Consider the following 13271-nt stretch of genomic DNA (forward strand, 5'->3'; position numbering starts at 1 on the left):
AGGAGTTTCGGGTGGTCCAGCTGGTCCGATAAAAGTTGTCAGAATGTGATACACCAGCTGGCAGAAGAAAGCGCAGCCGTCGCCGTGAGAGTATACCAGAGACGTGGTCTCATATCTGCTGAGCAGTGACGGCATCCTGCCGCGGTACATCCCCCAGGAGGACGATGAGTCCTGCTGCCCATCGTCCGCCTCCGGCCTCTTGGTGTCGCGGCGCGGACGATAACGGGGATTAAATGTCCGTGTGTTGTTGAACCATTGCGTTGTGTCATTCTCCGAGACAGGCTAGAGAATTTTCACAAAGCATGTTTGATTCGTGCATTTGTACGCTTTTCACATATCTGCAGACAGTCTTTTATCACCAATATGACACAATCCTCATACAGACAGTGTCTGGAGACTGTCTTTTGTAGGATGTATTAGCAGTACATGTAATTGCGGCTTTAAAAACGTCACAGGGTTCCTAAAAGGTGCAGCGTGCAGACTGATCGGTATTCTGGCAACCCGGTAAAACATTTTGTCCGCAAGGTGTCACAATGGGTATATCAACCTGATTAAGATCAACTCGGAGGCATTGCATTGTATTGACATTGACCGTTCCGCAATTCTCTGGCGCCACCGCCCTGACAGCGAGGTTTGAGTTTTTATACTTTGATGAAAAGACACTGAAGTTATTTTAGTGTTTTTCAACATCTTCGGGCCTTAGTAATAAATATAGTGATGCGATGAAACCGATAGAGCAGCAAAATTGACCGAACACCAGGATAGCTCTGTCGACATTCAGCTAGACCCGTTCATAAGTTTACCTAATAGCCAAAGGTCTATCTTGTAAATCGTAACTTCTTTTGATTGTTTTTGATATAATGTGTTGAGTCATGGAATTCTGGAGGTCTTGTTTACCGGTCACAAAGCAATCTTGCTAACTTTACTTTTGTTTTTAATTTTAGATCCTGTTCAGTTTGCCAAATCTGCAAGATTCGCCACCGAGATGATGGCGACTTGTAAGGAACATCTGGTGGCGATTAGGCTGAATCCTCAGATCGCCAAGGTAAACACTTGTGTGCATCGTTCAGGGTAACATGCTCGTGATTGCAGTTTAGGTTTCGCTTGCACTTAAAACGAAACATACTATATGCGGGAGTCCTCGCACAAAAACGGAATCTGCTGAGCTGTACTCGGAAACAGCTTTCTGTGGCGCTCGAGCGTTTGGTAGACGCTCAAGCTGCGCGAGTGCACGGGAGCCCGTAGCCATGGACGGCTTAGAATTTATTGCAGTATAAGACTGGTACTATAAGGTTGTCCCCAAGTACAGGGTGTCCCCGAAACAAATTACAGCGTTATTTCCACCGCAAAAATAAACAACGTATTGCCGAATGCTCGTTCTCAGCCCAAAGGTAGCGCTAGAAGTCCGAACCAGATGCCTCAGTTTCAACCCGAACCGATATCTTGTTCAAAAAGTATAAATGATTTTCTGAAAATTTCAATGGGAATATGGGGCCCATCTTCGCCCATTTTCGGTTTCTGACGCGACAGAGCTCCATGTATTCGAGAGCTCTGTCAGCCACCATTTTCCCATTGGAATGTACAGAAAATCACTTATAACTTTTGAATAAGATATCGGTTTAGGTTGAAACTTGGGCATCTCGTTCGTACCTCTACCGATACCTTTGGGCGGAAAATAAACGTTCGGTGATGCGTGTTTTTTTTTTTTTTTTTGCGTTGAAAAAACCTTTGTAATTTGTTTTCGGGGACACCATGATATAGAATCACGCGCTTTTGCCCTTGTCCACACTGTAGACACGGCGAGTCTAGGGTAGTCAAACCCGTGGAAGAAGCTGATCCAAATTTCGAGGTCATGCAGCAAGACAACCGAGAGCTTGTGCACGTTCCCTGTTTACCTGTATTGTTAGTGATGATCCATGATTTTCCTGCACAGTGCAAAGTATGAGAGCACGTACCCACTAGTAAGACCTTGGCACTCAACCTCAAAATCTCTTGTGTATCGTACTAAAACGCGAGTAGGTATTACTGAGCAATATGGGGCCATATACCGTTTCAATATTTACAAATCCTGTACAGTACACCTAACCGTGTTATAAATGTCGCATCGACCAGAAAAACTTTGAACGATCGATACCCCATGCATCTTAAGACTTTTGTGCAGTGCGCCTTTTTCCCAAGCAAAAGCTATTGCAAACTTGTTTTTCGTTTACATTTGAGAAGTGTTTGACAGCATTGCTGCGCATAGCTTGTGAGGTGAACCTTCATAAGCGACTTGTGCTAGATCAACGGCACCTATGCAGTTAAATGGGGAAGCTGCAACTGGGCAGGTTGAGAAACTCTTGTACTTTCACACAGGGCTGTGCGCCGATGCGATGCGCCGGTGTCGACACCTATCCGCAAGCCTCTCCGGTCCCAACACTACCCCGTATTCTAGTACACTGTAGTCAGGCAGGAGTGCAAAAGACGGCTCGTGCCGTCACGCGCGCGCAGACCAGCAGCGAGCAACGTTACTAGATCACAGTCAGCTGACGATGTTCCTAAAACGCCTGGCGCCTTTTCCTGTGCGTCCGCTCGGTCGTTCGCTGCGCTATCAGCCCGCACTATGGACAGAAGCGACGGAACCGGTAGACCGTTAAATAAACACACAAAAAAAAAGTGAAAGCCGTTTACAAATCCCTGTAACGCCGAATTGGAGCGCAGCTCTTGAGGAGGAGGAGTGAAGGGTACTGAGGGGAGGGTAGACCCCTCCCCCTTCTCCTCCTCCTCCCCTCATTCTTTAATATGCTCCGGGGGGGGGGGGGGGGGTGTCACGTGACTTCGGGGAGGGGGTCACGTGACCTCGGGGAGGCGTGACCTGGGGGTGACCTCAAGGCCACGTGACCCCAAAGGTGACCCCCACGTGACCTTGGGGGTCACGTGACCTTGGGGGTCACGTGACCTTGGGGGTCACGTGACCTGGAGGGGTCACGTGACCTCAGAGGGGTCACGTGACCTGGGGGTCACGTGGGGTCACGTGACCTTGAGATGACCTTGGAAGGGGTCACGTGACCTTGGGGGTCACGTGACCTCGGGGGTCACGTGACCTTGGGGGTCACGTGACCTTGGGGAGGCGACCACGTGACCTCGGGGGTCGCGTGACCTCAGAAGGGTCACGTGACTTGGGGGTCACGTGACCTTCAAAGGGTCACGTGGGGTCATTGTGGAAAAGACGTCCGAGCTCCACGGTGTTCTGGCTCGAACTGTTTGCTTTTATTCTCGCGCCTCAGGAAGCTCGCGCAGCGAGCTTAGAAAAAGAAGAAAAATTATTTCATATCTCGGAGCTGGCTCCTATAGGGCTCCCCCCTGGCAGCATGGAGCACGGAAATACAAATAAAATTGTAGTTGATCCAATGGTGGCAGCAAGAAGAAGAAGGGTTTTGGGAGTTATGTGGCCCATGAAACAGTTCTTGGTTTCTTGGTTTCCTGGGGTGTTACAAGTTGCTCCGAGTATGAAAGATGAGAATTTGATTCCTGAAATGCGGGTTTGATTCGGTCCATGGCGACGATTTCTCGCTGTCCGTGAATGTCAAGAGTCATGGTCTTGTCGGTGCGCTCGAGTATCTTAAAGGGTCCCTCGTAAGGTGGCGTGAGACTTTTCTTCTTGACTTCCTTTCGGACGAATGCGTGGGTGGCAGTTTTCAATTCTTGACTTACGAAGGTCTTCTGAGAATGGGGCATCCGAGGTTGTGTGGGCTTCAGTTCTTGCATGAAGTGCCTCAAGTCGTCTAGGTACACTTGGTGTGGAATTGTTGGAGTGCACTTGGTGATATCGAAAAATTCTCCAGGGAGTCGGAGCGGCGATCCATAAACCAACTCAGCCGAGGTGCATTCCAGGTCTTCTTTGAAGGCGGATCGAATGCCGAGAAGGACGAATGGGAGATGGTCGACCCAGTTGAGACGTCCATCTCGTGCTGTGATTGCGGCCTTGAGCTGTCGGTGTAACCTCTCCACCATGCCATTGGCTGACGGGTGGTATGAGGTAGTGTGCACGTGGTGCGTGCCGAGGAGCTGGGCTAAGGCAGAAAACAGCGAGCATTCGAATTGCCGTCCCCGGTCCGTAGTGACGGTGGATGGACATCCGAAGCGGGATATCCAGATGTCGATAAAGTTCTTGGCGACTGTCTCGGCAGTGATGTCGACCAGGGGAGTGGCTTCGGGCCACCTGGTGTAGCGGTCGACGCAAGTCAAGATGTACGTGAAGCCTCGGCATGACGGCAGGGGGCCCACAAGATCAAGGTGAACATGGTCGAACCGTGCCGAGGGGGCACGGAATGGTCTCAAAGGTGTGACAGTGTGTCGGCTCACCTTAGAGCGCTGACATTGAAGGCAGCTTCTGGCCCAACCTCGTACATCCACGTTCATTGTAGGCCACACATAGCGAGCTGTCACCAGTCGCTGCGTGGCTCGGATGCCCGGGTGGCTGATGTTGTGGATGTGGTCGAAGACCTGCCGACGAAGTGTCAATGGGACGAAAGGTCGAGGATGTCCCATGCTCATGTCGCAGAGGATGGTACCGGTGGAGTGAGGGAGGGGAATCCGCCTCAACACCAAAGACTTCAGCGTCTCAGGGTGGTTGTTCAATTCAGGGTCGTCTCGTTGCGCGGCAGCGATGCGTTCGAAGTCTACACCTCCAGAGACTGCTGAAAGTGCTTCGACGCGGGAAAGAGCGTCCGCTGCTGAGTTGTCTTCTCCTTTGATGTGGCGGAGATCTACCGTGAACTCTGAGATGTAGGCGAGTTGTCGGATTTCTCGGGAGCAGTAGGCTGTGTGATTTCCATGAAACGCGTAAGTCAAGGGCTTATGGTCCGTTAGGACGTGGAACTCGTGACCTTCCAGGATGTACCTGAAGTGCCGAAGGGCAAGGTAGATGGCAAGGAGTTCTCGTCCAAACGTACTATATCGTGTTTCTGCAGGTTTCAGTTTCTGAGAAAAGAAACCTAGTGTCCTCCACTGGCCGTCAAGAAGCTGCTGTAGTACAGCACCTACAGCTGTACTGGACGCGTCGGTCATGAGACGGGTAGCAGCCTCCGTCTGTGGATGGACCAGCAGGGTTGCGTTGACCAAGGCTTCCTTCACGGCGGAAAAAGCTGATGCAACCTCATCGGTCCATTTAAGTGACGATGATGGCGCTTTCTTGGTCTTCAGCAGGTCCGTCATAGGCTGTAGAATTTCGGCACAGTGGGGAATAAATCTACGGTGGAAATTTACTAGCCCGAGAAATTCGCGAAGCTTTCGAAGCGAGGTAGGTTGAGGGAACTCGCGTATTGCCCGGACTTTTTCTTGGAGTGGTAGGATGCCCGACGATGTTATGCGGTGGCCGAGAAAGTCCAGCGCGTCGGCACCGAAAACGCACTTCTTCGCGTTGATGACGAGGCCATACTCCTGCAGTCGGTCGAACAAAAGTCGCAGATGTTGCTCGTGTTCTTCCGGAGAGGAGCTGGCCACGAGAATATCATCAACATAAGCGAAGATGAAGTGAAGGCCTCTGGTAACTTCATTTATAAGGCGTTGGAAAGTTTGCGCAGAGTTTCGGAGGCCGAAGGGCATCCGGACGTACTCAAAAAGTCCGAACGGAGTTGTGATGGCGGTTTTGGGCACATCCGCTAGCTCGACTGGAATCTGGTGGTAGGCCTTAATAAGGTCTACCTTGCTGTAGATGTTGGTGCCAGCTAGGCCAGCGGAGAAATCGTGAATGTGTGGCAAGGGGTACCGGTCAGGTACCGTGCACGTATTCAAGGCGCGATAATCTCCGCATGGCCTCCAGTCGTTTGGATCCTTCTTAGGGACCATGTGAAGGGGCGACGCCCAATTGCTGGAGGAGGGGCGGATGATGCCAAGCTCCAGCATATGTTCGAATTCTCTGCGTGCGATGTTAAGTCGCTCGCCGAAGAGTCGACGAGGTCTCGCAGAGACTGGAGGGCCGTTGGTAATGATGTGGTGGGTCACGGCGTGCTTGGCGGGTACCTCCGTGTTGCACGGTCGGGTTATGGCAGGGTATTCTGCGAGGATGGCTTCATATCTTGAAGACGCCGCCAAAGGGCGCATCGGAGAAGCTTGAAATGACGAAAGAATACCTTGAATGGTGCACGACGTCGTAGCATCCGTGAGGCTTCTGCCACGCATGTTAACGGCCAGGCCAAAGTTCGCCAAGAAGTCCGCTCCCAGTATGGCCTCGCGAAGGTCTGCAACAATGAAGACCCAGCGGAAGAGTCGTCGCAGTCCAATGTCGATGGTGAGGGATCTCTGGCCATAGGTGGCGATGGCAGAGCTGTTGACTGCTCGTAGGGGTCTGGTGTGCTGCGTCTGCTGACGGTCTAGTCGTGATGCTGGCAGGACGCTAACCTCGGCCCCCGTGTCCACCAAAAAGCGTTGGCCAGAGATCTTATCCATGACGTAGAACAAGCGGCTCGGGTGTTGGCCGTAGTCACTTGCCGCTGTTAGTGACGGGCCGTGGGGTTTCCCGACCAGGAACATGGTTGTTGGCACCTTGTGGCACGTTCTGCATACCGCCTGTGGTACCAGCAGAGCGACCTGTCGGCTGACCGTGAGGTGCGTCGCGAGGATGAACGGGTTTGAGACATATCTCGCCTCGTTCGTCGGGAAGGTGCCTCGTGCGACGGCCCCACAGCGGCAACAGCGCAGGATAGCTGTTCCATGCGCGCCTCGAGTCTTGTAAGGGCTGTTTGCCAGGCAGGCGGTTCGTGCGATGTGATTGTCGCGATGGACGGTGAAGCGTACTCAGCGGTGCGGTCCGCAAGCATCGCCAGGCGGTCTAGCGGCATGTCGTCCGCAGCTGCCAGGACCATACGTATTCCTTGTGGAAGTTTCTGGAGAAATAGCTCTCGCAGAATAGGGTCCTGGGAGCCGGAGGCTTGGGGACCGAGCAACTGCCGCATCTGGTGAAGAAGTTGAGATGGGCGGCGGTCTCCCAGCTCCTGGGCTGTGAGCAGCTGCTGGATCCTTGTGCGCTCCGAAGCTGTCGTCCGCTCGAGGAGGACGCCCTTCAGGTGGTCGTAGGCGTCGTCAGGTGGAGGCCGGGACAGAATGTCGTCCAGCTCGTCGGCGACGGTCGGAGGGAGGGAGGCGACGACATAGTAGAACCGAGACAGCTGGGATGTTATTCGGTGGAGATGAAACTGAGCCTCGATCTGGGTTATCCAGACTCGTGGATTTTTCGGCCAAAATGGCGGAAGCCGGAGCTGGATGGCCGTGAGGGCAGTGTCGGGGGAATGAAGAGGCGCGCCGTCGCCGGTAGTGTCACCGTCTTGCGCCAGGTTCTGCATGTTGGCTGCGGCTGTGGTACGAGGCGGCGGGGGCCTTCGGATTCCGGGTCACCAGTTTGTGGAAAAGACGTCCGAGCTCCACGGTGTTCTGGCTCGAACTGTTTGCTTTTATTCTCGCGCCTCAGGAAGCTCGCGCAGCGAGCTTAGAAAAAGAAGAAAAATTATTTCATATCTCGGAGCTGGCTCCTATAGTCATCTTGGTGTCACGTGACCTTGAGATGACCTTGGAAGGGGTCACGTGACCTCGAGGGGTCACGTGACCTTCAGGGGGTCACGTGGGGTCACGTGACCTTGAGATGACCTTGGGAGGGGTCACGTGACCTTGGGGGTCACGTGACCTTGGGATGACCTTGGTTACGCCGACGGCGACGCCGCTCAAGCCGGGAACGGGCCCCTAAGAGCTGCGCTCTAAAAATGAAAGCCGTTTACAACTCCCTGTAACGCCGGATTAGAGCGCAGCTCTTGAGGAGAAGGATGGAAGGGTACTGAGGGATAGGATGGTAGGGTACTGAGGGATAGGTGACTCCCTGAGGTCACGTGACCTCGGCGGGGGAGGGGTCACGTGAAATCAGGGGGTCACGTGACCTCAGGGGGGTCACGTGACCTCAGCGGAGGGTCACGCGACCTCAGGGGGGTAACCCTCATGACCCTCGTGAGGGTAACCCTCGTGACCATCGTGAGGGTAACTCTCATAACCCTAGTAACCCTTGTGAGGGTAACCCTCGTGACCCTCGTGAGGGTAGCTCTCACAACCCTCGTGAGGGTAACCCTCGTAACCCTCATGAGAGTAACCCTCGTAGCCCTCGTGTGGGTTACGAGGGTTACTCTCACGTCAGGGTAACTCTCATAACCCTAGTAACCCTTGTGAGGGTAACCCTCGTGACCCTCGTGAGGGTCTCATAACCCTCATGACCCTCGTGAGGGTAACTCTCATAACCCTCGTGACCCTCGTGAGGGTAACCCTCGTGACCCTCGTGAGGGTAACCCTCGTAACTCTCGTGAGAGTAACCCTCGTAACCCTCGTGAGGGTTACGAGGGTTACGAGGGTTGCTACTCTCACGAGGATCACGAGGGTTACCCTCGTAACCCTCGCGAGAGTAACCCTCGTAAACCTCCCGAGGGTTACGAGGGTTTCGCGCGGTTACGCCGACGGCGACGGCGACGCCGACGCCGCTCAAGCCGGAAACGGGCGCCTAAGAGCTGCGCTCTAAAAGTGTGGCTTTTACACCCCTTGTCACATATTCGACACCCCACAACTTCTGTTGGACGTACAACGCACTGACGTTGAACCGACGCTACCAAATTTCGAGTGGGCACTCTATGGATGATGTACTGAAAGTACTACTTAAGGTAGTTTTGGTAGAGTTATACTTTACTTGAACTACTTCTCCGAGTACGCACTTGTACCTTACTTAAATAATTTTTTGCTGCTACTTTCCAAGGAATGTACAACTCCCGACTTCAAAGTACATTCCCCAAATTTGGTTTTGTTAAATTTGTATAGCAAAATTATGCCTTGTAAACTCTGAAGAAATACTGGAAGGGTTATTCTACACTCACTAAAGACGCGAGCAGACAATGCATTGCTCTGTTTGTATCGGGGGCGGCTCTCCCACAGCATTTCGAACTCTCGCTACAGCTCACTCGATCAGCGCAAGCAAGGAGGCTAAAATTCATTAGGAGAGTACACTCCTTCACGAGAAGATTGTTTGCGGAAGCTACAGGGCGGCCGTCATGCTCTCTCCTAGTTCGTTTTAACCAAGTTAGGTGCAAGCCAGTGCAAACAGCACGAAATTCAGAAATCAAAGGGGGTTCTGAATTAAGCACCATTTCCAAAAATAATTACTTTGTGGCCATTTTATTTAATCTAATATTCACCACCATTTTCTAAAATAACTGACCGGTCACCCTCGGGGCAATGCATACCAGTTAAAGAAAAACACTGAATAGGGGAATGAAAGGGCATAATAAAATATTGTGTTAAAAATAACTTGTACTTTACTTTGAAAGTACATTGTTTTTAAAGTACTTTACTTCAAGTACATTGCGCCCGGTGTACTTAGTACTTTACTTGAAGTACAAAACTTTTCATTAACTTTGTAGTTTACTTGATGTCCCCCACCCAATCTCGATCACCCGTACTCCTTTCGCAAGGCAGACTTGGCACATATTTTATGGTTCTGCCGTGCCAATCCTCCTCCAGAGGCTCTAAAAGCAAAAGTCGAATCAGACCAGTGGGAGACTTTACTGCACAACTCGAATGAAGAGTTCCAACGCCTTATTATTAAGTGGGCGCTTTCGGTCGCCCCCAGATGGCCTCCGGGGTCCACCGAATGATCTCGGCCTAGACCAGGGGTGGCCAGGGTGGCCTGGCCTAAGAGCCGCAAACAAAACCACGGAGCTTCTAAGAGCCGCGAGGGGTGGGGGGGAGCAAACTTAACTTTTGTTCAGAGTCTGACTGGACGGATGGGGGCACAAGGCTGTACGACTGTACATATGGGAGTAGAAAGCTGCCAAACTGCAAGCTGCACTTGCTTTATTCTGAAATCCTTTCTTCTTTTTTCTTTCCTGGGGAAACGCGGAAAGGGGAGAAGGGGGGGGGGGGGGGGGGGGGGTCTTTTACGAGGGATCCGCGAGCCGCACTTGGACCAGCAAAGAGCCGCATGCGGCTCGCGAGCCGCAGTTTGGCCACCCCTGGCCTAGACTAAGTCCTTCTTGGTCAATAAAGTTATCTCTCTGTACTTTACTTCAAGTACTTTTTAGATGTACTTTACCCAACACTGCAATTTTCACGAGCAGCTTGATAGCCGAGTTGTACAACTTATTAGAATAGCTAATGTAAATGTAACTAACTGCAAAAAAAAAAAAAAAAAGTTATCGGGGTTTTTTTGGCCCTATGCAAAACCTGTTTTTACAGCGAAGCTGTTTATGGGGGTTCCGTAGATTTATCATGTACGTCAACATAAAGCCCTTTTCTGTTTCAAAAGTAGCGCAAGGTGCGTCGTGCAGCCCTTGAGAAGATCATGGCGGCACAGCGCAGCACTCAGCTAGATTTCAGACGCCATGTTCTTCCCGGAAGTGGCACGCGGTACATGTCTCAAGCATTTCCACAACAATGAATGGCGCCACTTTTCTCGGGCTATACGGGCTTTAACTGTAGCTGGTGAGATCGATCTATTGGTGGGATTTGTGAAACCTTATTAATGCAGGAACAGTACGTTCTGGTGAAGCCATTTTAGTTCAATCATCTGTTTCTTTCGTATACATTCAAATGTTACAGAATTATAGCAGAAGTAGAGTTCACGCAGCCCGTACTTGTTTTTCTTAATTATCTGAAAAGGCCATTGTGCTAGTGACATAATTAGCTGATAATTATTTTCATCACTAGGGAGCGCCCAGTCTTGAAGACGTGATTCAAAACCGAGATGTCCCGTGAAGACATTTGCGCTATCATTTTGCAATATTATAATGTGGAGACAGTCGAGCGCAATACGTCTCGAATTTATTTTGCTGCAGAGTCACGTATCTTTGTAATAATGCCAAAAAAAAAACAAAAAAACTCAACTGTTCCGAAACTTAAACATGAGCACGGATGTTCATGGCCGACTAAAGCTCTATTCACACGATGCATCTTGTTGGCGAATCTTTTGTCGCGAAACTAGGTTTCGGGAAACGGATTCCCCGTCTGAACGCGACCGAAAAAGTGGCGCGCCTCCGAAAAAAGAAAGTGGCGCGTGAGGCCTGTCAATCACCCGAAGGAGAAACGCGGACGCTGCCAACGCCGCTCGACTTCGCTGTGGCGTCTGACCTTCGAGGAGGAGCGAGCTTTTGGAGAAGTCTGATTTTTGGTCGATTCCGTACCCAAGCCAAAGCCTAAAGAAAAACAAAAAAACATGGCGAACGACAGGCTGAAAGGCGGAGAAGCGGTGCGTACGGTTGATGGGTCTTGGTCCTACTCGGTTGCAGGTGTGTGAACAGCGCTTTAGCAGTACGGGTTGGCGGCGCGGCGCAGATTCATCAACAGTCGCGACGAGTGCAAGCAGCGCATATGAACATGGTGGCTGGAGATAACTTTCTTTATTAGCGGTGCAAAAATGTCCCCAAATGCATCGAGATCATCCGCCTGTTCTTTGACGTTTGCCGTCTTTCCCGGTTTTGGCACGACTTGTAAACCCAGTGAGCCGAATCTGGCGAAGTTTATTGAGTGGTATTAATAAAACAGACTGTTTCTTCAAACTGTGAGTACTTCATATCATTTTGATGCGAAACGCTTAGTATTCCCGGTGCAGATGACAAGCTTTGGCGAAATTCTCGTGAGTCAATACGTCACAGGTTTCGCGCGTCAAACTCCACGTGTTAACGGGCCGATTTTGCGAAATCTCGGTATCGCTAAACTGTGGCGCGTTAAAAAGATGCATCATGTGGATAAGCCTGACAAAGCGTACCAAAGAGGAGGGGAACGTGGAGGACCAGAGAGTTGCCGGGACGCAAGTGCGCTCGCAGTTGCTTTCCTTACGCGTACACGCAAAAAGGGATGAGAGCTCCCAAGTTACCTGTCAATTTGTCAAAGCGCCTGGTTGCCTTGAATTTCCAGGAGAGTCGGAAAATCTGTGCCGTCGTGCGACTGTGCTACGCTTATGCTGAAGATTCAGCAATGGTAAGCGTCAGGTTGATGGCTAATGAAAATATTTAAAAAAACAGTAAATGTTGACTGTAAACCTTTCTTTTTTTTCAGAAAGGTGAGCCCTTCAATCAAGCTATCTTCAACTGCATATTGAGACTAGTACGTGGTATGGAGACAACCATGCCGGTAAGCAGAGATGATGGGCCAGCTCATATTGCCGTTAACTGCATGTGCATGTGCACCGCGCGCACACGTGCTCACCCGGGCCTCGCGCACGCGATGCGCAGGCATAAAGCCTGGCAGATCGCCACGAGACGCGGCTGAAAGTGAAAAGGTAGAGAGGCAGACAAGAGACATGTAACGGGCACCCCGCTGCGGCGAGACGCCGAAACACACTCGTCCCGAGTGATGGAATGTCCGCTCGTGCTTCTCGCGTTCCTCGGGCTACCGCTTCTTTTCTCGTCGGGTTTGAAAACCATGTTTCGGGTCTTCGCCGCTGCAAAAGCTGTGCGCTGACTACATGGCTCCCCGAGAAATGCTCTGTGCTACGATATCCTCGCGCTCCAAATCTGCGACCAGGCACTCCATGGCTCTGTCATCGAACTGCCAGGCTTTGTGAGTATAGAGGAGGCTATGGCACAGGGTGAGAAAATAAAAATACATTTTTAGTTTCATGTTGTGGCGCTTGCAACGGTCTGCTGCTAACCTAGACCAAATCTGAACAAATAGCTAATCGGGTTGAGCTTTTAAACAGATAGCGGTAACCTTTTATTCGATTAATAGTTCTGTTATTAGATTAACCTGGAGGTTAATCTAATAAACGTACCGCAAAGGATATTTCATACAGCCGAGTCATTTTATAATACATATAAAGAGCGTGTTTTGGGCTCTCCGTGGACATAGAAAATATCGATATAACCCAAGTAGATCGCCAGTAATTAATTGTTAAAGTTCGTCAACAATTGATCGAGGGGGCGTTTTTGACATTTTTACAGAAAAAAAGCAAAACGCCTAAAATTATTTTATGGTATTGGAGTCTTTTAAATGTGTCCACAGAGCGCTTAAAAAAAGATAATATAATGTGGACTGAAAATCCACGGCGGGAGATTAAGCGAAACATCCGACCCACGACGGGTGTGAAAAACACTGCTTTTCGCCGCGGCCTCTTTAAAAATTCATAAGTCGAGAACAAAAACTCCGACGAATTTGCGGTTTGTGGCGACTGCGTTTTTAGAAACGGCGCCATAACATGTATTTTTTTCATCGAAATTAAAAATTCGACCCTTCTTGCCTGCACGATTTGAGATGAAACCACCCATATATAT

At 50.7% G+C, this 13271-nt stretch overlaps 1 protein-coding gene across 1 annotated transcript in view; it reads left to right on the plus strand.

Moving 5' to 3' along the window:
- Positions 1–533: 533 nt before the first annotated feature.
- LOC115318920 overlaps positions 534–13271 on the plus strand; it is a 16392-nt gene continuing 3654 nt past the window's right edge. Inside the window, exons 1-4 of the mRNA XM_042293057.1 lie at positions 534–537; positions 945–1045; positions 11917–11979; positions 12058–12132. Of these exons, the coding sequence (XP_042148991.1) occupies positions 534–537; positions 945–1045; positions 11917–11979; positions 12058–12132 (243 nt within the window). The remainder of the gene's footprint in view (positions 538–944; positions 1046–11916; positions 11980–12057; positions 12133–13271) is intronic.

Source organism: Ixodes scapularis, unplaced genomic scaffold, assembly GCF_016920785.2.
Source record: "Ixodes scapularis isolate PalLabHiFi unplaced genomic scaffold, ASM1692078v2 PGA_scaffold0__279_contigs__length_252992795, whole genome shotgun sequence".
NCBI classification, from domain to species: Eukaryota; Metazoa; Arthropoda; class Arachnida; order Ixodida; family Ixodidae; genus Ixodes; species Ixodes scapularis.